A 23,831-nucleotide genomic window follows, 5' to 3' on the forward strand; every position below is an offset into this window, starting at 1 on the left:
TACACAGGCGTTGGAAGTTACCCGAATGTCTGAATCTGAGCAATGGCAGTCATCAACACCTGCAGATTTGTCACATTCTTTGGCAACTTGTTAAACGAATGATTTTTTTGTTGTTAATGGTACCTAGTCATTGGTAGAAACTTGTTTTTCTGATCCTTGCGCAGAGTTGGCCATACATAATGTGAAATTTTGTGAAACGTACGCGAGGTTAGTCTGCATGCAGAAAATAACAGTGTCTCTCTCTATCGCGCTCTATTCAGTTGGCAGCGTGGTTTCTACTGGATTTTCGTACCTGTACGCCTGACGGTAGAGAACTGATCCAACCTGAGCCAGCGCCAACGGCATCATGCACATTTACGGTGTGGACGATAAGGCCTTGCATGCGTGGAACGCCGTGGACGTTCTCGTTGACGGATTGCTGCAGCACGGCCGCGTTATCGACGTAGCGAAGAAGGGACTGATAATCGATTTCGGGTGCGAATCCCAACAGGCGCAGTTGATCGACCACGGACACATCTTCCACTCCGTCAAACCGGATTACAATGTGGATGCCCGTCAGGACCGCAGTGTGGAAGTGCTTCTGCGCGCCACCGCGAACAGCCCGTGGACCTGGTTCGCGGGTACCATGGACCCCGGGAACTCTCTGAACTGCTGTGCCGATGCGTGCATCGTGGAAGTGCGGCTGCCGTACGGATCCTTGACGGAGCTGGTGCCTCGCCAACAAGTGCGGCTACCGCCCTCGGGCGCGGAGCTTGTCAGACGCCGCGTGGGGGCGGAAGAATTCCAGATGCGGGAGTGTGCGTTGCCAGCGGCTTGGTCCAGGCCGCTTGTGTTTGGAAATTGCGTCCGATTGCTCCTGCAGCGAAGGCATCCCGTCTGGTTTGGGAGCGTTAGCCAAGGCACGCTGCGCTACATGCAGCGGGCCCGGGAGCGTCCGTTGCAGCCCTATGATCTGGTGCGTAGACCGTTTTTCAAGATGAACTTTCTTTTGTTGTAGCTTTTTATTTCTCTCGCTCTTCGTAAAGACCTTCAAGTAGCTACCGGTGTTAGTGTTAAGGTGAATGGGTGACGTATTTTTAAGTAGCCAGGCTTGAATTTATTTGCTCTAGAACCGATTTTCTTCGCGTTTTTTTTCTGTTAGCGTGTCAAGCACAGCTTACTGTTTACTGAGTACTTGATAATTTTTAATTCACTGGAACCGTTTCTTCGGTTAATTACGTTGTAAAAAATGAGTAATGAAGGGGTTGATTTTTAGTTTGAAAATGTTTTTTTTTTTTGGTTCGATGATCTCCAGACGAATAATTTTTATCCAATAACATCAAACCAAAAATAACTCAATTTTGCAGGAAGCCGTCTGCATGGAGGCGTGGAAGGAGCAACAAAATGAAATCCCACGTCAGCTAACCAGTGCGGTTGCCGAACCGCCCGCGAAGCGACAGCGGACATCCAGCGAGACCTGCGAAGCGGCGCTGCATCTTCCCAGTGAATTAATGGTGGAGATCTTCCAGTCTCTCGACTCCATCAACCGCTTCCGCTATCGCCGCGTCTCCGCCTTGTGGAACGCCATCCTCACAACGGAAACCTACTTCTCCGATGTGCACGTCTCCGGCCGCCCAGCGGACTACCCGGCATCCTGGACCACGCCCGGCTTCTGGTTACTAGCCACAATGTTCCACTGCGTTAATAGTCGCACAAAGACCCTCATCCTCACGCGCATGAACGTCGGGCAGTGCGACTGCGCAACCCAGATGATCCGCCACAAAATCGGGGGCATTGGAACGCTGGTGTTTAAGCAGTGTGCCTGGTCCTATCCGAGCTTTGCGGTGGGGGAAATCCTGTGGCGTCGCGGGACTGTCATGCGAGTGTGCGGTACTGCGCAGCGCGTGGTGTGGTCGCACTGCCGGATTGAGGAACCCCGCCTGACGGCTATTATTCCGCAGTATGCGCATAGTTGCCAGCGGGAGCAGTTGGAGATGGAACTGTGGGATGTTTTTGAGAAGCATCTCGTCCTGGAGGAACCAGTGGATCGAACTGTTTTGGCGGAATGGATTGCGCAGTGCGTCCAGCATGGTGGGTTCAGATATCTTACGACGGTAAGTCGTCATTTCGTGTAGTTTGTGCAAGCACATGCCATAATTTCTATCGCATTAACACAGCAGAAAGTACCAAAGTCACTGGTTACGCCAGTACAGTCGAAAATACAGAATCTATAACTTTCGCGTTAAATACGTGCTACCTGTACAGAACCTTTATGTTACAAATTTCGGGAGAAATTTGTATACTCGTACATAATGTTAATGCTGCATTGCTACACAGATATTAAGCATAATAAATAAAATTCAAAAATACTCTGCAGATCGATAAAAATTCATAGCCGAGCATCGAGCAGGTCTGTTGCTGTGATCGGAGCAATGGCAAGTTGTCAGGCCTGTCACTTAGGCGCAACAAGGTGTAAGAAAGAAAATGTGACCTGGGGGGAATATACACATGAACCGTACTCTACAGATGGGTCATGGATGTTATGTCGTCTCGTAGATGCTCTACACCTATCTGCAAACGGATCCGCGCCCTTCCAACCCCTATCGTCACTGCTGGTGGACGGCGCCCACCGTCGCGGGTCTGCAGGTGGCCCAACTGACGCCGCTGGCCGCGGCGGCTCTCCGCTGTGCCATGAAGGACAAGCAGTGGTAGGCGCCTATGCGTCGGGGTTCTGCTGATTCGCGTTGTCATTTTGGGCCTTGCAGCTAAAGACGAACGATGCCCTACGGGCTTAGTGTAACTGGAATAAACCGATGAATTGAGTTTTTTTTACTACCCTCCATGGAATTACTTTTAGTTTTAGCGAAGGCCTACCCTAACTGATTGGCTCTTCAGCGGCCGGTTAACAAGTTTGATAAGATTTCAGACGTACCGGTAGGTTATTTTATTGATTTTATTAGTAGACAAATATGTGGTTCCTGCAGATTCTTTTGTTTGGGTCGCGTCAGTTTCTAACTTTCTAAAAGCCATTACAGACTGCAGTAAACAGTACTGTAGGGATAGTATTTGTACGAACGATAATACCACTCCGTAATGATTCATCTTCCATCTCGTTACGAATTGTCCACTTTACCGGCTAGTTTCCTTTCTCATGAATTTCTAGAATTCAATCTTTTACTCAGCTTGCTACAGCTTGCATCTACTTGATCAACCTTGTCCTAAACTCTTGCCCTAAACCTTGCTCCATTTCTTGAACGCCCTTGTCATTAAACATGCCTTGAGTTACGTTGTTGCGTTTTGACCGCTTGGGATGAACCTGTGTCATCCCAATCGGAGCCACCTGTGTAATTGTGTTACATCAGTAAGAGCGTCCTCGGCCAGCATCGTTGCCGGCTGTGCCACCTTTCGTCCTAACAGCCGCATAATCGTGGTAAAGGCTGATCGCCACCCCACTAGAACAGCAGCCAGATAGGCTGTTGTTACAGTATACAGTAAACGCTCGGTTACCGGCGTCCGGCTGGCACGCGCCACCACGCACATACGGCTAAATTGCCACCGGCAGCATGCTTGGCGGCTAGCAGCGCAGATGTCCTGAACGTATCCCAGCGGTTCAGAATTAGCGCCTATAGCTTGTAGGTTTTTGCACTAGTAATTTCTTTTCCCTTGTCTCTTGTTTCTGATGCTAAACAAAATGCGCTAAGAAGCACTGAAAACTTCGACAACGTCCTAATGGTAAGGTATGAGACGTATCTGACACTATGCTAATTACAGACAACGAGCATATTTAACTAATGCGTACATTAATAAAGCGCATATATATACGTATATTAAGCGTACTTAACTTACTATTTGATTGTTTACTATACTAATCGTATTAAAAGTAAAATTAATTGTCTGATATTCCAGCATCTAGAAAACCAAAAACAGTTCACTATGTGTAGGCTGTAGTTACTTCGATACGGGTAACTGTCAAATGTCGATATTCAGCAAGTTTTATCACCGCAGCGGGGAAACTACGCATGCCGCTTTATGCCGCTTCTGTTATTGGTACCGTGGAAAACGTTGTTTTGTTTAATAAAAAAAATTTATTAAAATAGTACAGATTTTATCCTACTCAGTGATCTAAGTTTCAATTTTTGAGAATACAGTATTGCACCTATGCTGGTATCACTGGTCAGTGACTCAGTAGAGTGTCTCAACCGCCCCAGGGCGGCGCGTCGGTACAAAACAAATTTTGATTCTGAACCATCAACTTATGAAGCTGCTAATCGTTGTCATGACAACGATGCATCATGCATCAGGTTTAAACTGCTTTCAGTGTTTACTCTCGGTACGCTTTTTGGAAAACAGTTGTGTTCAGTATTCTGTTTAAAAACTTTTGAAGTAATCAGGCGTTTCGTTTGTAAGGTCGCTTAAAATTAGCGTTACCCCAAAAGCTCACAGCAATCTCTACCGGAGAGCCTGACAAGCCATTATACACATTATACGATCACGATGTTTGTTTACAATGAGGCGGAGCGCTGGCGGTCGCTCTACGCGTGGAACGCCGTGGAGGTCCTCGTGGACGGTGTGATGCAGCTGGGCAAAGTAGTCAACTTAGCAGAGAAGGGTCTGATCGTTGATTTCGGCTGTGCTGGACAGCGCTCCCAGTTCGTCGAATACCATACCGTCTTCCAATCGCAGAGACTCTTGACTTCTGGAGGCGCGCATGTGAATCCTGGTGTGCAGGTCCTCCTGCGCGCTGGCCGCGATTGTCCCTGGGCATGGTATTCCGGGAAGGCGCTGTCCCTTGGCACTGACAGTGAAGGCTATTTGGCAGGTCTGGTCGTCGTGGAGGTGCAGTTGCCCCACGGCATCGTCAAGGAGCTCCTACCCATGAATCAGGGGCGCCGACCGCTTTCGGAATCCGATTTGGCACTGTTGAGCGTGCGGGACGGAGGCTTTGTTATCCGTGAATGTTCCTTGCCGGCGACATACTCAGGCGGATTTCAGCCACCCTTCGAGATTCACCCCATCAGGCTTCCTCGAACGCGGAGAGTTTTGTGCACGGCGGTGCTCGGCGATAGGCTGTTGTACTTGCAGCATGGTGTTGACCGTCCGCTGCAGCCTGAAGAGCTGGTGGGTTTTATAAATATCAGGCGATTATTGTAGTATGTACCATAGCAGCGCTCATTATACTATAACTTGAAACGAATTTTGTTTTTTTGTGGCCGCGTGCTAAGTTGTGGATGTTCTGTATTTTAAAGGAACCCACTGAGTTCCTTTACTTGAAAGATCACGTGAAAATTTCGAATTTGTTGGCTGCTTTTTTTTTAAAGCAGGATTGCACTTTAACTTATAGAGCAATTTAAAGCCTTAAGGTTTACAGTGTAAACCTTAAGGTCCTGTCGGTGTAAACTTTACACCGACCTGATTGCGTGTAGAGTCTAATTAAGTACCAGTACAGAATAAATAAATAAAGCGTGCATACGTCATAATACGTGCCGTGCGCGCATGTTGTACGCTTTATTTTCGACGGTTAGGTATCTTGGAATGCCGTGAATAAAAAAGGTATTCGGCCGAGAAAACATAACTGATTACGTTTTGCAGGAAGAGTTGTACAATCGAATGAAGAAAAACGGCGACATCCCAGAAAACTTGATCTTTTCGACCCAGATTACAGTTAAGGGACAAGACAGACACCGTCAAGCCAAGGCCAGCTGTCAGCTATTCCAGTTCTTGCCCAGCGAGCTGTTAAGGGAAGTCTTCCAGTCCATGGATAGCATCAACCGCATCCGTTGTCGCCGCGTCTGCGCCCTGTGGAATACGGTCCTCACCACGGACGCCAACTTGCCCGATGTGCGGGTCTCCGGGCGAAAAGAGGACTCTCCGTCGTCCCGTATGCCGCCGTTATTCTGGGCCCTCAACTGCCTACTTCACTGCGTCAGTGGTCGCGCGAAGTGGATCGTTCTAGCTAACATGGAGATGAGCGAATGCGACCAGGCTGACACGTTGATTCGCTACAGCGCCGGCCGCATCCAGACGCTGGTGTTTAACCGGTGTTCGTGGATTGGCAATGCCTGGTCCAGTTCTTTGGGGACCATCATGGAATGTCTGCGGCGGGTGTGCGGCACCGCGGAGCGCGCGGTGTGGAAACAGTGTCACATCGGGGAGCGGCGCCTGACTGCCGTCGTGCCGCAGCACTCGATCGTCTGTCTACCCGACGAGAGGCTTTTAGAGCAGCTGCGGGATATGTTCGAAAAGCATCTGGTTGTGAAGGAACCGGTAGATCGGGCGCTCGTGCCCGAATGAATTGCCCTCTCGGTTCAGCATAATTAATCGGACCAGCTGTGGCATGTAGGTGCTAGTAATTCGTTCTGTTTTCGGCATTCTTTGATTTTTCCGAATTCCCGTTGCTTACACAATAAATATTTGCATTCCGAACAACACAGACATGGAATTCTCCGCGATTTTCTTTTTCTAAAACCGATGAGGTGGTCATCGATGTCTGTACACAAGCATATATATGAGATTCATAAAAAATTATCAAGTCTTTTGGGAGCAGCGCGCGCATATAGGTAATTCAATTTTCTCACTTATTGTGAAAGTGTCCGGAATTCAAAAAACCTCGAAGAAATGTTTATGGATGTGTTATATTCTTGATTACCTATCCCTAATTAATTTCCTTTGGTTTTTGCGATTTTTAGTCGCTGTACTACTACCAGACCGAGGATCCACGCAGCTCAACGCATTATCGTGGCCATCAGTGGATATCGTCCCACATCCGCGATGTGGATGCGAACAAAACTGACCATAATCACCGCAGCGGCCCTGTTTGAGGGGCTGAAGGAAGCGCGCTGGTTGAAGCAGTATCGTCAGTCGTAATTATTCTTTTTGATTCCGTTAAGCTATGCAGGCTTGTATCCGGCATTCTCGTTAACTCGGATGATGGGATATTTCACATATTTGCTTTTGTACTCAGTAACAATTTGTAGTAGTTTTTGGATAACAGGTTTAATTAGCGGCATTGGAAAACTGATTTTTATTCCAGTCGTATGTTGTACAATTCTCTTGAGTACTTGTACATTTGCTGCTGCTTTCGGTATTTACACCCCGTTCACGCCAAGTCCGACCTGCTGCGTTTTGATTTTTTTCTAAGTGTGTGCACTATTTATCCTGAATCATTTTCTTGTTTTTGGTAGAACTTCTTCTTGCGCATCTTATGAGTATAAAAGCTTCAGTTTTTCTGCAACGATGCGCCGAGAAACGACGCCCGAAGCAAAAGCATCGATCGAGCTGAGCGTGGCACCCATCCCAAAAATTTTAATTTAATAAGAAATTAAGGAACGACTTCCGGCGCTTGAAGCTGAAGTCAGTTTGTGGCCAATCCGAAGGGTGCTTCATGGAAAAAAATCGTGATTGCCAAAAGCTGACCAAACCTTCAAAACGCGTTGGCGAACAAAACCTTCGATCGTCCCAAACCAAGCGCTGATCGAAAGAAGTGATGGTGGCCAGTGAGATTGCTTTTGTATGAAATGTTGCGCGCTTCCATAGCAGACACTGGTACAAATGTTGAAGCCCAGAGCTTTGTGGATCGTATTTTGTCGGGCATAGTCAACGGAAACGTCTCACGGTTGTACGGTGACCTTTCGAAGGTTGTCGCTCACGAATTTGCCCACGCCCAAAGTTATACCTCTCCCCTAACCTTGGAGTGGCTTCGAATCACCGGTGTGAAGTGCGTCCCGAAGGGCCACTGTATAGCTAACTGAGCGCATTTAGTGCCGTTGGACTAAGGCATAAATGGGAATTTTAAATGAATTTCAAGTAGAGCGAAGACAACCACGGAGGAAATCAGGGCATGGCTGAGCGATGCTTTTTAAAAATTTAGTGCTTGATGTAATTACATGTACACTACGATAAACACTCGGATCCCCAAAGCTACAATAATCATCAGCACTGCAATCCAAAACGGTGATTTTAAAAAGTTTTCCTGGAAGTTCTGCCGCACGGAGGATTTCCCGGGTTTCTCAATGTCATCGTCTCGTGGTTTTTGTGCCCGGCTGCGCGGTGGAGGACGGTTCGTGTATAGCGGAGGAAGGTTCGTATTAAGGAGATACTGAGCTTCCCTTCTCAGTCTATCCAGCTGCCGTTGCTCCGCGAAGGCGAGATACCTACAGTGGAACCTCCTACTCTGAACACCCCCGAACGCTGAACACCTCTGAATCTTGAACAACTTTTTTCGTACCGGCGCTTCTCGTAATGTATAGCATTAGGGGGGACCTCTGAACCCTGAACACCTCTGAACTCTGAACCGTGAACACTCGGCTGTGTACCGCAGAATATTTTCTTATTGAATTAGACCTCCAGACATGAACAGAGCGGTTCACCAAAACATCCGAGAAGATCAAGCGTTCAAGGTGTTCACTTAGAGCATTCGTAACCACTCGTCTGCCGTTCAGTGTTTTTATTTCGTGATCAAATTTCTAGTTTTTAAATGAACATCAAGGTAAGAAATGCGTCCCAGACAAGTTCACCGCTGCTCATTCTGATGAAAAAAATCTATTCTCGATAATTTTTCGGCCGACGAATATTAAAATTTTAATTTTTGAATTGTAAAATTGAATATTAAAATTTTAATTTTTTGAATTGTAATTCCCATGTTAAACTTTTATCTTGCCCAACACGATACAAATCATAAATTAAGCTTTTTAACTAGCTATATATAAATTATACGAAGTCAGGGGCCCCCTTAAGAAAATCTCCGCCCCTGGGGGCAGTACCTCTGAACCATGAACACCTCTGAACCCTGAACAAGAAACTGCGTACCGAGGGTGTTCAAGGTCGGGAGGTTCCACTGTACCAGCATTCTGCCCGCTGAGCAGCATTTGTTCGCTGAAGGAGCGCAGATCCACCACATCATAGATTCATACTTATTCGCCATAATCAACACCTTCTCCGCATTGTTAGGATTGATCTTGGTCATAACACATCCGTAGAGGTAGTCGAGCAAAACTGCAATTGCTTCCCCGTCGGTGTCCTCTACTTCACACAGCACCTGCTGCTTTTCTTTGAAATCGTGAGTTAACATGACAGCGAAGACCGGCCAATACGGCATCAGCAGAAAACGATGTACAGGGAAGTCTTTCCCGTCCTGGAGCGAATTATAAAGTCTGTAGAATCATAATCACGCAGCCGGGCACAAAAACCACGAGACGATGACATTGAGAAACCCGGGAAATCCTCCGTGCGGCAGAACTTCCAGGAAAACTTTTTAAAATCACCGTTTTGGATTGCAGTGCTGATGATTATTGTAGCTTTGGGGATCCGAGTGTTTATCGTAGTGTACATGTAATTACATCAAGCACTAAATTTTTAAAAAGCATCGCTCAGCCATGCCCTGATTTCCTCCGTGGTTGTCTTCGCTCTACTTGAAATTCATTTAAAATTCCCATTTATGCCTTAGTCCAACGGCACTAAATGCGCTCAGTTAGCTATACAGTGGCCCTTCGGGACGCACTTCACACCGGTGATTCGAAGCCACTCCAAGGTTAGGGGAGAGGTATAACTTTGGGCGTGGGCAAATTCGTGAGCGACAACCTTCGAAAGGTCACCGTACAACCGTGAGACGTTTCCGTTGACTATGCCCGACAAAATACGATCCACAAAGCTCTGGGCTTCAACATTTGTACCAGTGTCTGCTATGGAAGCGCGCAACATTTCATACAAAAGCAATCTCACTGGCCACCATCACTTCTTTCGATCAGCGCTTGGTTTGGGACGATCGAAGGTTTTGTTCGCCAACGCGTTTTGAAGGTTTGGTCAGCTTTTGGCAATCACGATTTTTTCCATGAAGCACCCTTCGGATTGGCTACAAACTGACTTCAGCTTCAAGCGCCGGAAGTCGTTCCTTAATTTCTTATTAAATTAAAATTTTTGGGATGGGTGCCACGCTCAGCTCGATCGATGCTTTGCTTCGGGCGTCGTTTCTCGGCGCATCGTTGCAGAAAAACTGAAGCTTTTATACTCATAAGATGCGCAAGAAGAAGTTCTACCAAAAACAAGAAAATGATTCAGGATAAATAGTGCACACACTTAGAAAAAAATCAAAACGCAGCAGGTCGGACTTGGCGTGAACGGGGTGTAAATACCGAAAGCAGCAGCAAATGTACAAGTACTCAAGAGAATTGTACAACATACGACTGGAATAAAAATCAGTTTTCCAATGCCGCTAATTAAACCTGTTATGCAGAAACTACTACAAATTGTTACTGAGTACAAAAGCAAATACCCCATTGTCCGAGTTAACGAGAATGCCGGATAAAGCAGAGTCTGCTTTGCGATTACGTGGGAGCGGCGGCTCCTTTTCCAAGAGGCAGAATAAAGCCGCGGCGGCCAGTGGTGTCAGTTTGTTCACATCCAAATCCTCCATGTCTGAGGCTGTCCATCGACGAGAGCCGTTCTGGCTCGATGGACGGGGATCGGCGTTCTGGTAATCGTAAAGAGCCTGCAATCACAGCAGTCACTGTGCAATTGCAAACAGTGGAAACCGGTCAGTAGGTTCACGGAAAATTTCTTAATAAATCGACAAGTGCAACAGGAAAACAGCCAATGAGCATGAACCGCCCGCACTGCGTATGGACAGAGCGTCTGTTGGTGCGGAAGGCGTTAAAACATAGCATCAGCTTTTATAAGGTCGTACATTTTACACCAGCGACTAGTCCAAAACGGTAGTTGCCGGCCGTATATTATACGGCCGGCAATTCGTTATCGTAAACCTAAGTCGAACAGACAGGATATCGATCCATCGCTAATTCGAGCTCGAGTTTTGCTGAACCATCTCACATTCTTAGGGTTTCTTAGATTTTGTAGTTTTCTTAGGGTTTTTTAAGCCATATTTTCGCCGCAGTCGACAAGATGTGTGTTGTAGTGTCGGTAAATCGTTAAAAAACACGCGGACATAAATTTTCTTACCAATTCCAGCTTTTCAAATAAACCATGCTCAACGCATTGCCTAATCCATTCCGACAAGATACTCCGATCGACCGGTTCGTCCAACACAATATGCTGCTCAAAGAGATCCCACAAATGCCATTCCAACTGCTCCGGTGGTTGACAGCAGTGCGAATGCCGCGACACGACGGCAGTCAGAAGCGGTTCTTCGATCCGGCACTTCGACCACACCGCGCGATCCGCCATGCCACAGATTCGCATGATACTGCCGTGACAGTACAAGGTTTTCTCCAGATGAAAACTCGAGTGGGGCCAGACACACTGATACAACACCAGCGTCGGGATACGGCCGACCGTGCAGCGAATCACAACCCCGGGGTGCTCACTGTCGCCTAGATTCATGTGCATAAGAACGATCATCTTCGTGTGCCGGTTAACGCAGTGCAACAGACCAGCCAGCCTCCAAAACAGGGGATTTGTCCAGGACAATGGATAGTTGTCGGTGCGACAGGAGACGCGCACATCCGGGAAGTAGGCTTCGGTGGTGAGAAGGCGGTTCCACAGGGCACAGACACGCCGGCAACGAGTGCGGTCGATGGAGTTCAGCGACTGGAAGATTTCCACCAGCAGCTCACTAGGCCAAGGCCGTTTCACTCTGGAATTGGTGCTGACTACGCTCGGTTGCATGCCCAGCTGTCTGGATGGCTTCTTCCCGTTCAGTCCCTTCTCCGCCTCCCTGTACACGGCCTCCTGCAAATCAGCGGCCAGTTCCTATTTGGCAGGGCCTCGTCGGCAAACATTACAGCAGTCGTACTCAGTCGTGCAACATATGATGGTGTTATGATTACTGCTCGTAGTACTATTATTGAGTGCCCTGAACGTGCTCTTCTGTGATCATGACTGACGTTAAGGATTTGGATGTTTATTCAATGTTTAATATTTATTCGTTTTATTTAGCTTATACCTACACAAACGCGTAGATACAAGCCAAATTGCTATGTAACTACGAAGTACAGCAGCTAAACTTCATTTCGTGGAGCTTGCTTGCCAGACAACTGCAAAAATCTTTTTGATTAATTTTGAAATAAATTATTTATCATTTTAATTTTTCAAGGTAATTTTTCAAAGTATTTTCCAAGGTTACGCGCTCTAGGGATTCATCCCCTGTAGACAGTTTAAGGCGTAACGCCAAACATAAACCACGTACCACTTCCTCCGGTTGGAGCGGAGGGCCCGCGAGCGCTGCACGTACAGCAGCGTCCACTTACGTACTCTCGCACACCAGACGTCGCGCAGTCGCGGCAAATACAACCCACAAGCTTTTTTCAGCCGCATACGCGACATGCCGGACCACACGGCTGGCAGTTCGCACTCCCGCATCACGAATTCCTTGGGCCACACCTGGGCAAGTTGGTCGTCCGAGGGCGGTCGACGCACTTGTTGGCGGGGAAGCAGTTCCTTGATGGTACCGTGTGGCATCTCCGCTTCCACGATGTACGCATTGACGCGGGAGCTAAGGTCTCCGCCGGGAACCATGGCACCCCGGAACCACCTCCACGGACCCTCGGGATCCGCGCGCAGAAGGACCTGGACATCACGGTCCCGACGTGCATCTAAATCATACGGTGGCTTGATCATGTGGAAGGCGCGTCCGTATTCGATGAACTGGACGCGCTGGATGCGACATTCGAAATCCACGACCAAGCCCGTCTTCGCCGCGTTGATCACTCGGCCGTGCTGCAGAACACCGTCGACGAGGACGTCCACGGAGTTCCAGGCGTACACAGCACCATCCTCGTGGCCGTAAATATGCATGGCTTCGCGTTGGTCCTGGTTTTCGATACCGTCGGACTCGGTCTGAGATGGTGGTTCGCGTGAGCTAAACCACATCCGAAGAAAAACTCATATGTTTCTGATGCTGAATACACAACGTTCAAAACTTCAAGCACAGAACGCGATAGTGGGAGAAATCTGTAAACGCCTCGTCTATTTTATTTCAACATGTACGCTGTTCGATATCCAGAAGATCGGAAATTCAGATTTACATCAATTTATTTCATATTCCGCGTGATAAATCGTAACCAAGTGTAGCAGTTTTTCCTAACAATATGTACCGATCAACGTAGACAGCCCTCGCTGCGGGCGGTATATACCGCCCGCATCGGTACATATGTCATTTATGCCCCGTCTGAGACGTTTTTTGTTGGTACTTGGTAGTGGGTACTAACTTGTAAATGTAAATTGACGTAAATAGTGTTTTTATTGGCTCATGTACTGTATTTTACCGATTCTCGTGTTCACGGGAGTTCGAAGTTCGCCGGCAAGGTAGCTCACCTAGCCGAAAACGCGACGCACCGGAAGAACTACACCTCGTAGAAATATCGATACTTCTTTTATCCTTTAATGGTTGAAAAAGTTTGATGCTTTCGGCCCGGCTTATGCGAACTTTTGCATTTTATGGACCGAAAAATTCATGCATTCACTGGTTCTTCAAAGGGCGTTCTACTGCTACTACTTTCAGTTTGGCTGTGATTAAGGAAAGCGCTACGGCTGCGTTAAGTACGTTACCTTGTAACTCACGGGAGGATAGAGATTTTGTTTGTTTCTGCAATGGATACGTTTTGATTGTGAAATAGTGTGCCCGCGTCTGTATTTTGTCTATTAAAAATTTGGTATCTTACTCTGGGCTTAGAAGGTACGCTCGTTAGAAGCGATGCGCTCTCCGTGGCCTTATTGTAACTACAGAATCACACACCGGACACCGATAGCGGTAGCCGCAGGAATGTTCAGTTTTTACTCAGGAATCGTATGAGTCAGCCGCTTCGGTAGAGGATGACTTCGGTTTTGGATTGTATCGTTCCCATTTAGCAAGAAGGCTAGTAAAATTTTAGATCCCAAAATCTGGCCGTCAAATGTTTTTATACGGGACTGGGTTTATTGATCCATCTGCGTTATCGTTTCCCTTGTCCTGAAACATGCTGTCGACTATATCTTGAATGTATCCCAGCCATCAAAAATGAGCGCCATTTTGGTAACCACCAATACCATTATGTAGTGGCAACCAAATGGACATCCATCCGTGTTCTGTTTGAATCCTCGTTCTGTCTCTTCCAGTCTTAGCTTCAGCTTTTAAAATAATGAGTTGAAGTTGCTGTTTTACGCTAACATTATGCCGACTAACATTCGTCGAACGTCACAAGGGCGACGACTAAGAAAATTAAGAAACACAACAATTCAGGATGATAATCTAAGGAATCTGAGAAATATTCCGGGCATCCACATCGGGCTTACGAAAGTCATTGGTTTCATAGACTTCTTGCCCTATCTGCACAGTGAAATCCAGTTTAACGACTCGCCTTAATCATCATCATCTCGAGACTATAGTAACGCCGCCTTGAAGTCGCCAATCCATTTCAAAACGGAAGGCCGCTTATCCGGGTCCCTGAGAGTCATACTGTTTTCAACAAGATCCCACAGCTGCATCTCCAAACCTCGCCTTGATGGGAACTGCCAGCAGTGAAGCTGCGGTACCAGAGCCTTTAGACCGTCATCCTCGATGCGGCACTGTTGCAACACAATTCGGTCGCACGGCGCAAACTCGTCGGGTAGGCTAGCCAGCCGGCTTATGATACCATTGACACGTTGATGCCACAGACGAAAATCGCAGTCGCGAAGCACCAGCAGCGATACGCGGTAAATATTCTCGCTCTCAGTACTCATTGCGGCTAATTGTCGACATCCGGCCATACTCAGACTTGTGATAACCACCACTTTGGTGTAACGGCTGCGACATTTCAGCCATCCGCAAACCACCCAGAACGAACCTTTGACGGAGCAGTACCTGTCAGTGATGTCACCGTCATAGAATCCATCGCGACCGGTCAGGCGCAAGTCGGGGAAATTGGCTTCCGTGGTGAGGAGACTGTTTCATACGGGATGAACACGCCGACTGCGGGTGCGCTCGATGGAGTCCAGCGATTGGAAGATCCCCAGCAACAGCTCCGCTGGCAACGGTAGGCTGCTGGAATGCGTGACGTCAAAGGTCGGCTTGTTGTTGAGCGGACTAAGCGGTTCGCGGCAGCCTGTCCAGGAATACGTCGGTGGAGCCCAGCCTCTTTTCATCCTGCTCGTCGCCGTGTCGTATGCTGAGTGCTGCAGCGACACGCGAGACTGTCAATGTTATTGCTATCGGACGTTTTGTTTGTGCTCATTTAGTAGCTTTGCGTTGCCAGTTAAAATATTCTATCTATGCATTTTCACATCAAATAAATAATATTTACTATGTGCTCCGCTGTTAAGGGAATCCCGTGGTTAGGTTGCAAGTAAAAAAACGTTTGCGGGAGCACGGATGTACACAGCGAAGAGTACTCCTGGCACAGCACGCGCTGGAACGTCTTCCCGATGGTCCAGTGGGCGGCCGACACCGGACAACATCGGATCATAAAATCACCTGCTTTCACTCGCACGAAGTGAACATTCTTCTCCGTGTAGGGTCGGGATATTTGCTGCCCTGGAACCAGCTCCCTGACCGTTATGTGTGGGCGCTGCACTTCCACGAGTGCCGCTTCCGGAAAGTTGCCGTTACCCAGCAGGGAGACGGTCGTGCCCACATACCATGTCCATGCCTTATCGAGCTGCCGACGTAGCAAAACGAACACCGGCGCTCCAGCCTCATAGAGTGCGGTAAACCTGCCATCGCTCCGCTGGAAAACGTGCTCGTACATCTCCTGAAAAATGTGCTCGTACACGACGAACTGCAAACGTTGTCCGGGACAGTCGAAGTCAATAATCAGACCCCCCTCCGCCACGTTGATGACGCTCCCATGCTGTAGTCGGCCGTCAACGCGAACCATTACGGCGTGCCACGCCGATACTCTGCCTCCGTAACAAGCATGAACCTGCCGTTACCGCTCACGGCTTACATGTAATAGATGAACAGTCAGGTGGGAGAATTGTTATTAGAGACGGATGTTTTCTGTTCGCAATAAATCGACCCAACAACTTATCCGTTAGTAGTCCGTTTTCAGAAGGGCAGTAGCAACACTTATCCACTTCTGGCAAGAAAATTATATTATGGTTGCGCACTGCGTGATCGAATACTATCCCCAACGGTCAACGAGAGCCCTCACTCAAAGGCATAGATCATATGTGGCGAAGTGCGCGAGCAGGTGTGTTTGGCCCAGCATGCACCTACTGTAATATGCCGTCGCGCGAGAAGATAGCACTTCTAGACGGAAATTGCATTAGTAGGAGGTGCACTCAACACACGGCAACTTCACGGCAGCCCTGCCGGAGGCTAACAACGTATCAGCAGTCAGCAGACCATGTCGTGGTAAAAATAATGTCAGTTTTTTTGAAGTACCTGCGCTCTTCATTATCGCTGTGAGCGCTAGGTTCATACACATGCACAATACGTGATCGTTATTATTACACATGTAGTGTACAGTGTGCGACAAAAACTAAGTGCAGTACCGGCGTACTGCATTTAATTAAATGCACATGTACCGGCGTTAGCTGCGCTATTTCTAAAACACTCACGATAAGTTGCCACAGTTTCGGACTGGTACTTACGGTATAGCGCTTCTTCGAGACAGCCGAAGCACAATAAGTCGCACGTACGTATGTAAACTATAAACGTGAAAATTACTGTAATGTCAAAAAAGAGATCGCAGACAGCTAGTTTACAGTATAACACTGTAAACTGCCGCATGGTGCCATAGCTGCCGCATGGTACCATCAGCGAGTACACTCATTCTTGCAGGAAAATAATGGAGGGCCAAATTTCAGGTAGAAGAATTTTACAGCGTGGTTTGCTTGACATGTTATTAGCCCCAAGCAGTCGTCTTTGAAAGCGGGTATGAGTTGACTGTGTTTCACTGGTTCCGGCTGGTAATGAGTACGGATTAATGGTCCGACACTGCAGGTAGAGCACTGTTTGACGGGACGAGACGGTGCACAACGCCTGATATTCTTCGCGTCGGTGCGTCCTCTCGAGCAAGCGGAAGGCGCGTGATCAATTTATCGCGCATAATTCCGCTGCTGGGCTCTTGTTCGACAACTTGTTGCCACAGGCCCGCAGTGCACCACAAAGTCATCCTTCTTCACGCTCTGTAGCGCGGGATCCAAATTTCTCGTTGCTGGCCGTACCTGCGACCAGGGTACCAACTCTCTGATGGTACCATTCGGCACCTGCACTTCCACGAAGAAAGCTGGGTACAAAGATTTTTCGTCCTCCACAAAAGTAATCGTGCCGCTGTACCATCTCCATGCACCGTCCGGCTGTCGACGCAACAATACGTTCACTGGCGTACCGAGGGAAGGTCGCCAGGATTAGTCGGCGCTCCATTGAAAGATGCACCCGTACGCGACTAACTGCGAGCGTTGTGCCCGGCACCTGAAAAGGCTGAAATCAATCGTCAGGCCGCCGTCCACCAAGTTGATCACGTTGCCGTGCTGCATTTGGCCGTCGACACGAACGTACACAGCATTCCATGCCTCGTCTCCGTAGATGAGCATTGCGCCTTACCGGGTTATGCCAGTAAAAGATGGACATTAACACGCAGTACCAGTAAATCGGATAGTGTGGCCACCTATTCTGCCGCAGTCAGAGATAGATTTCGCTCGTTCCATTACTCGCATTGATCTTTTCAAAGTACTTTGAAGAACAACCTGCAGAAGTAGTTTTAAGGTCTGTACGAGTAGCAAAGAAGAGCAAACATTAAGTATAAACCTAATACCTGTCATCCTCGACGGGTAATCCATCTTACGAGAGTGGTTGCTCACAGGAATGGATCGAATATTTGGGCAAGCACCAAGTCAGCTGATGTGCATTATGGCCTGACTTGAAAGTATTGTAGAAATAATAATATATATAATTAGCTGGAGATTGTACTGCGCTTGACGCCGCCGCTTGAAGATGTGAGTTTTTTCAGTGAATCTCTAGAAAAAAGGCAAGCACTACGCTCACGTACTGCACACATGCGCAATACGTGAGCGCAGTTATTACACGCCATGTACAATACGTGATCAGCGATCGCAGTTATTTTACACATTTACACTGCGAATAAATAATTACCGGAATTAGATCTTAATATTGTTATCACGCTATTGAAATAAAGATACACCATTTGAAAAAATTACCGGAACAGGAATGAGCAGTTATCGGCGTCAGCTGTGCTATTTCTACAACACCCAAAACGGCAGATACTATGCACTGCAGCAGAGAACAAAACAAATCTTTAAAAGGCGGCTGCCTAGTAGGCATATCGTTTTACAGAAGAAATACTTCTGTGCAAAATGCAGTTGTCAAAGAATTTTTCGCGTTAGAGAGCCACACTGAGTGCTGTCAATGGGAATCTGAGAACAAAAATTATTCGGCAATAGCTAGGACACATATGAAGTACGAGTAATACCGACAATTTTCCTGCGCAGGATGATCGCATCGACGTCATTTATTGCAAGAAAGAAGTTTTAAACATTATAAAAACGTCAAGCATTTAATAAGAAAGTTTTGAACATTCAAACCGTTAGTACCATTGCAATTTTTAAAAGAATGAAGAGCTCCAGCACTGGCAAGTCTGCAAATATGATTTCCATAGCGGTTAATAAGTGTGCAGATCGGTTAGCGCACGAAGCCGATAAATGCAACTATTCGTAGTTAGCTGGAATACTGATAAAAGTGAGAATCGAACACTTTATGCATGATGCGATGGCGGCAGCCAATGCGCTTGTTTCATGCCGTAGTGCAGCGCCGCCGCGGCCAGGGGGGTCAGTTTGTTCGCGTCTAAACCCGCGATGGCCGAGGCCGTCCACCGATAATCCCGATAGTGGTTGGACGGGCGCGGATCCTCTCCCACATAATCCCAGATTACCTGTAACCCACACAATGTACCGTAATTATCGAATCTGTGGCACACCCCTGCAATAAGCGCAGCGCCGCATTATATTTGAAAAATAATGTCCCCCCCCCCCCCCCCCGAAATTACGGCACCCGGTGCCGTAATGAAATGTCAAGTCCAATAAACCGGCAACCTCCAACTTAAACTTCGTGTCATAACTACGAGGCATTTTTACTGATTGAACGATACAACAATATAGCAACGAGAATATATATGGATGTATCGAAGAAATTCTTAATTGTTCAAGGGGGGATTTTAAGAGTACGAATATAATAGTACGGCGGTAAACGAATAAGTATGCACGTACGGTTGTACTGCTGGCAAGGCAAGCATTGGCTTACAGAAACCGGGATCTGCATTCAAGTTGTGTAATTCCGTATTGCTGGCTAGCCATATACCCGGTAACAACTGCACTCAGTTTTAGTAGAGCAGAATGCGCCGTTGTTTTGAAACATAAATAATTAAATTTCTTAAATTTAAATTTCCCTTCTTACATTTATTGTTTGAAAAATAATGGCATCTGAAATTTATTGTTTGAAAAAAAGGCGCACCTGCTCCATGGTATTGGAACGATTTGCCGTTCAGTGCGGCAAATTCGATAATTGCGGTATTTGTATATGCTAGTAACTGACCCAGTCGCCTCGAAATGCTTACCGTTGCCAAACGACCAATTAAGTCATACTGTACGCAATGAGCAATCCATTGTGCCAAGATGCTGCGATCTACTGGTTCCTCCACAACGAGGTGTTTCTCAAAGAGATCCCACAACTGCATTTCCAGCTGCTGTTCTGGTTGGCAATGCTGTGAATGCCGCGGGACGACGGCCGTCAGAAGCGCCTCCACCATGCGGCATTTATACCATACCACGCGCTCCGCCGTGCCGCAAATACGCGCAATAACGCCGGTATGTTCCACAAATTGTCCCGCCTTCGAACTCGGACTAGACCAACAGCACTGGTGCAAGACCAGAGTTGGAATGCGATTGCCATGGGCTGCGTAACGGATCATATAGGCGATGCCGACACACTCAGCCAAATCCATCTGAGTAATAATAATCAGTTTCATGCGGCGGTAAACACACAAACGGAATAAACAAGCCAGCGCCCAGAACATGGGCGGCGGGAAGGAGGGTAGGTAGTCTTCTCTCCGGCAGGAGACGCGCATATCGGGGAAGAAGCATTCGGTGGTGAGAAGAATGTTCCACAGGGTACAGATGCGTTGGCAGCGGAAGCGGTTGATGGAGTCCAGCGACTGGAAGATCTCCACCAGTAGCTCTCTAGGTAAAAGCAAGCTCGCCTCGCAACTAATGCTGGCCGTATGCTCGCTCTTCGCTGAGTCCATGCCAACGGCACTGAGTAATTGACGCGATAGGTCTCCCTCCTTATGCTTCTTCAACGCTTCCAGGCACAGGGCTTCCTGCGGAAAAAAGGAAGAACTATTTTACGTCTCCTTTTCATCAAATAAGTTTAGTAAGGACATGTGAGCGTGAGGTGTCTGCTCCATTGCCATTATTGCAGTCCAAAATAAGGAATACAGTAATGGCAATAGGACAGACGCAGGTGAGCATTAAATGCTAACATATGTACTTATTTCCCGATGGTGCTGTTGTCATGTACAGTTAAGTATTCCAGACATGGGAGTTAACCTTTACTGGTTGGTTACCAGCTGTAGTTTTAAACGTCACATTCAGAAACATTATAAAACACGTAGAGTAAGAGAGTGAGCTGAATTCAGCGGCGGCTGGATAATGGCTGGATAATGGCGCCAGCGGCGGCTGGATGGCCAGCCGCGGCCGCCGCTGGCGGCGGTTAATTGTTGTGAGTGAGTACCATTCAGCGGGGTTGCGGAACAAACCGTATTGCGGTTATACCCGGATGCGCACTTGGAAGGGCGCAAAATGGGCGAGTAGAAGGTCACTACGTCTAGGGCACACTTTCCAACACTGCCGCGCACCGGCCATAACCGCTTGCGGTATTTCTTCTAGTCGAATTCCGATGAGCGATAGTAGCATAAGAAGCCCGCCTTTATATAGAAGCTAAAACATACTATAGACGCAACGCACCAGGTCCTGCGGTTCCAGGGGAGGATCGCGGGAACGCTGCATGTACCCCAGCGTCCCGTGTTGCTCCGTCGTACACCAGACGGGCCGCACTCGCTGCAGATGCAATCGGCAGATGTTTCGAAGCAAAAGGGAGGCATCGCACCACACGGCTGGCAATGGGCAATGACGTATCTCAAAATCCTTGGCCCGCACGCGGCGGCTAGCAAGTTCGGCGTCCGATAGCGATAGGCGAACTTGCTGCCGGGGCAGCAGCTCCATGATATCGCCATGCGGCAACTGCGCAAATACAACGTAAGCACTGACCGGCTGCGTGAAGCAGCCGCCGGGAATAAACCTCCCCGCGAACCACTGCCACGGGCCAGAGGAAGTCGCTCGTAGAAGGACTTGCGTAGTGCGGTCTTGGCGGGCGCCCCACTCATCGGTTAGCTGGATCGAGTGGAATATGCCTCCGTATTCGGTAAACCGCGCGCGCTGTGTCTCACCTCCGAAATCAATAATCAAGCCCTTCTCCATTACGTTGATCACGCAGCCGTGCTGCAGTACACCGTCAAACAGGACATCCACGGAGTTCCACGCGTTCACGGCGCCCTCAATATGTCCGTATACAAACATGTTGCAGCCATCGATGGCTCAGTTCTACGTAATTAGTTCCCTACGAGTACCGATAGTGATAAAACGGCGACTGACGTCGAATCTAGGCCAAAGTGAATAATACCGCGTGATCTTGCGGTATCTACCGTATTTGTAATGATCTGCTAAACCGGCAAACTTTAAGCTAGTAGTCCTGATGTGGCGCATCCATAACAGTTATTCTTAAAATCCGATCCTAATTTAAACTCTGGAAAAGTGATAATGCAGCAAAAAGAACGTCCCGGATGCCCTGCTGTCATCAAGATTATATAAGCCGTAGAAAATTCCAGTCTGCATCCGCCTTGACTTCTATTACGAAGCGAACGCGACAGATCCGTCTTTTTACTATTGATTGTGCAATGTCGGTATACTCGTAATGATGAACTTTAGGCTGTTAGATCGCAGTGGTAAGCAGTTAAGCATTCGGAAAACTTGCTAGTCAACTCGCGGAGTATGAGAACGTGCGACTCAGCCACTGCCCACCGTAGATACCACAGGTGCCGCAGTGTTCCGCTCCTTGATTGATACAAGTTCACGATTCTATTCCTCATACAAATCACTACACTTTGACGTGTACTGGCGTCCCTAAGTACACATCGGACTACTACTTTGCTACTTCTACCCCGAGGCTTAGGCTTTACTACAACGACTACTCGAGACATGACCCCGACTCACAGTCACAGAAACGACGTGCCTACCATGCATATTTACGCAGACGCTATGTACGCGTGGAACGCCGTGGACGTTCTCCTTGAACGGTCGCCTGCAGCATGGCCATGTAATCAACGTGGTGGAAGGTGGCCTGATCATTGATTTCGGATGCCCCACACAGCGCTCGCAGTTCGTCGAGTACGGGCGCATCTTCCACTCGAACACCGACAACTTAGCATTACCCGGGGGCTCCAGCTTCCGTGCTGTTGTGTCGGCAGCCCGACGATGAAAGTGAGTATGGTATCCCGGCACGGTCACTTTCCTGGGAGACTACCATGGAATGCCATTTGTTGATGTCCAGCGGCCGCACGGCACCGTCAAGGAGCTGGCCCTTTGGCAGCAAGTACGTCCAACGTACAGGAAAGAAGATTGCGCGCTGCACGACTGCAGTGCGTGAAAAAGGATGGTTTTGTGATCCGCTGTTGCTCGGTAACGGACTGGAGCCGGTCAGCGGCCATCCATTGGTCGCTCGCTTTCCGTGAACTCCGTGAGACGTTCCAATGTAGGCAGTATCGTGCGTTGTGCGCCATGTCGCTCCGTCAAACACTTTAGCTGCAGCGGCGGGAAAGCGAGCCATTAAACGACGAGAACATGGTATGTGTACTGTCGTAGAGTCCTGCGTCGACAGAAAGAATACGAATACGAACTGATAATCTCAGCATGGGATAGCAAAGCCCACACGAAGCGAGAATCAGCTAAAACTTACCGGCACATGGCAGGGAAAGGGAAACCTAAATAAAATTTTGATGTTATAAGTTTAACCTTCAGCTGCTTTTTCTCCAACCGTACCGGTTCATTCTGATTACTGTTTTATTTGTGGTATATATGATAGCCTTGGTAGGGGTGTACGTTGCCGATCTTCTGAAATGCTTCAGCTCTCGTACCATGATTATTGTTATCACTGACCTGGATTTGCCCTGCTGGCCTAAACTGGCCAGGGTCAAAAAGAGGGAGGGAAAACTAAAGGAAGGGATTTTGAGCGGTCGAAAGAGGGAGGGAATTTGTCTGGTCAAAACGAAAAGCCTAGTCAAGTGTTTGAAAACAAGTATCTGTAGAACAGGGAAATTCGGGCACCACCATTCGGAAAATGGAACCTATTTACAGTACAGTGAACACAGTTATTCGAATTTTGTACTACCATTCTTCAGCTACAAGATAATAAATATAATGATTATTATCATAAAGAGAACAAAGTATGCCGCTCCGCTATGTTTCAGTATCGATCATAAAAATAAGTACTTGTTTACACACCTCGATCAGGATAGCATAAAGGAGGTTTTTTTTATGAATGCGATTTTGTTATGATACTTATTAAAGGTATTGAACAGAGGTACTCTGTACTTATTTACACAAAGTCTTGATTATTTTGGCAGATGTTTGAGCATGAGTTACATGAATATCTCCTGTATTGCACATCGCTGCGTATAAACCTGTGTATTGTATAATTATACTGTATGCATTGCCTTCTTTAATCGTAATGCATATACCGTAATTATCGAATTTGTGGCACCCACCGCAATAAGCGCACCCCCCGCAATAAGCGCACCCCCCGAAATAAGCGCACCTCCCCGAAATAAGCGCACCTGCTTTATGGTATTCGAACTATTTGCCGCCCATTGCGG

General features: G+C 47.7%; 4 protein-coding genes across 9 annotated transcripts; 2 read left to right on the forward strand and 2 right to left on the reverse strand.

The window, feature by feature from the left end:
• LOC129599071 (uncharacterized) lies at positions 1–3,204 on the forward strand. Of its 2 annotated transcripts, none has more exons than XM_055497209.1 (3): positions 1–955; positions 1,347–2,093; positions 2,536–3,204. In XM_055497209.1, exons 1-3 carry the CDS (start codon positions 347–349, stop codon positions 2,689–2,691), a joined length of 1,512 nt encoding a protein of 503 aa, XP_055353184.1. In that variant the 5' UTR covers positions 1–346; the 3' UTR covers positions 2,692–3,204. The 2 variants fall into 2 exon arrangements, with proteins under 2 accessions (XP_055353184.1, XP_055353183.1); XM_055497208.1 differs by having other exon boundaries at positions 1,347–2,070.
• A 1,069-nt stretch (positions 3,205–4,273) lies between these two features.
• Positions 4,274–7,201, forward strand: LOC129599070 (uncharacterized). The gene is made up of 3 exons (XM_055497207.1): positions 4,274–5,097; positions 5,569–6,315; positions 6,666–7,201. Exons 1-2 carry the CDS (start codon positions 4,474–4,476, stop codon positions 6,268–6,270), a joined length of 1,326 nt encoding a protein of 441 aa, XP_055353182.1. The 5' UTR covers positions 4,274–4,473; the 3' UTR covers positions 6,271–6,315; positions 6,666–7,201.
• Positions 7,202–9,984: 2,783 nt separating this feature from the next.
• Positions 9,985–16,644, reverse strand: LOC129599057 (uncharacterized). Of its 4 annotated transcripts, none has more exons than XM_055497186.1 (4): positions 16,480–16,644; positions 12,116–12,787; positions 10,930–11,658; positions 9,985–10,462 (listed from the first exon to the last, which is right to left on the reverse strand). In XM_055497186.1, exons 3-4 carry the CDS (start codon positions 11,593–11,595, stop codon positions 10,214–10,216), a joined length of 915 nt encoding a protein of 304 aa, XP_055353161.1. In that variant the 5' UTR covers positions 11,596–11,658; positions 12,116–12,787; positions 16,480–16,644; the 3' UTR covers positions 9,985–10,213. The 4 variants fall into 2 exon arrangements, with proteins under 4 accessions (XP_055353161.1, XP_055353165.1, XP_055353163.1 ...); XM_055497188.1 differs by lacking the exon at positions 16,480–16,644 and having other exon boundaries at positions 12,116–12,953.
• On the reverse strand, positions 14,051–16,192 carry LOC129599058 (uncharacterized). 2 transcript variants are annotated; one of them, XM_055497192.1, is made up of 2 exons: positions 15,359–16,192; positions 14,051–15,060 (listed from the first exon to the last, which is right to left on the reverse strand). In XM_055497192.1, exons 1-2 carry the CDS (start codon positions 15,759–15,761, stop codon positions 14,972–14,974), a joined length of 492 nt encoding a protein of 163 aa, XP_055353167.1. In that variant the 5' UTR covers positions 15,762–16,192; the 3' UTR covers positions 14,051–14,971. The 2 variants fall into 2 exon arrangements, with proteins under 2 accessions (XP_055353167.1, XP_055353166.1); XM_055497191.1 differs by having other exon boundaries at positions 15,189–16,191.
• Positions 16,645–23,831: the final 7,187 nt, after the last annotated feature.

This window comes from Paramacrobiotus metropolitanus, unplaced genomic scaffold (genome assembly GCF_019649055.1).
Source record: "Paramacrobiotus metropolitanus isolate TYO unplaced genomic scaffold, Prichtersi_v1.0 Parri_scaffold0000137, whole genome shotgun sequence".
Taxonomy (NCBI): Eukaryota; Metazoa; Tardigrada; class Eutardigrada; order Parachela; family Macrobiotidae; genus Paramacrobiotus; species Paramacrobiotus metropolitanus.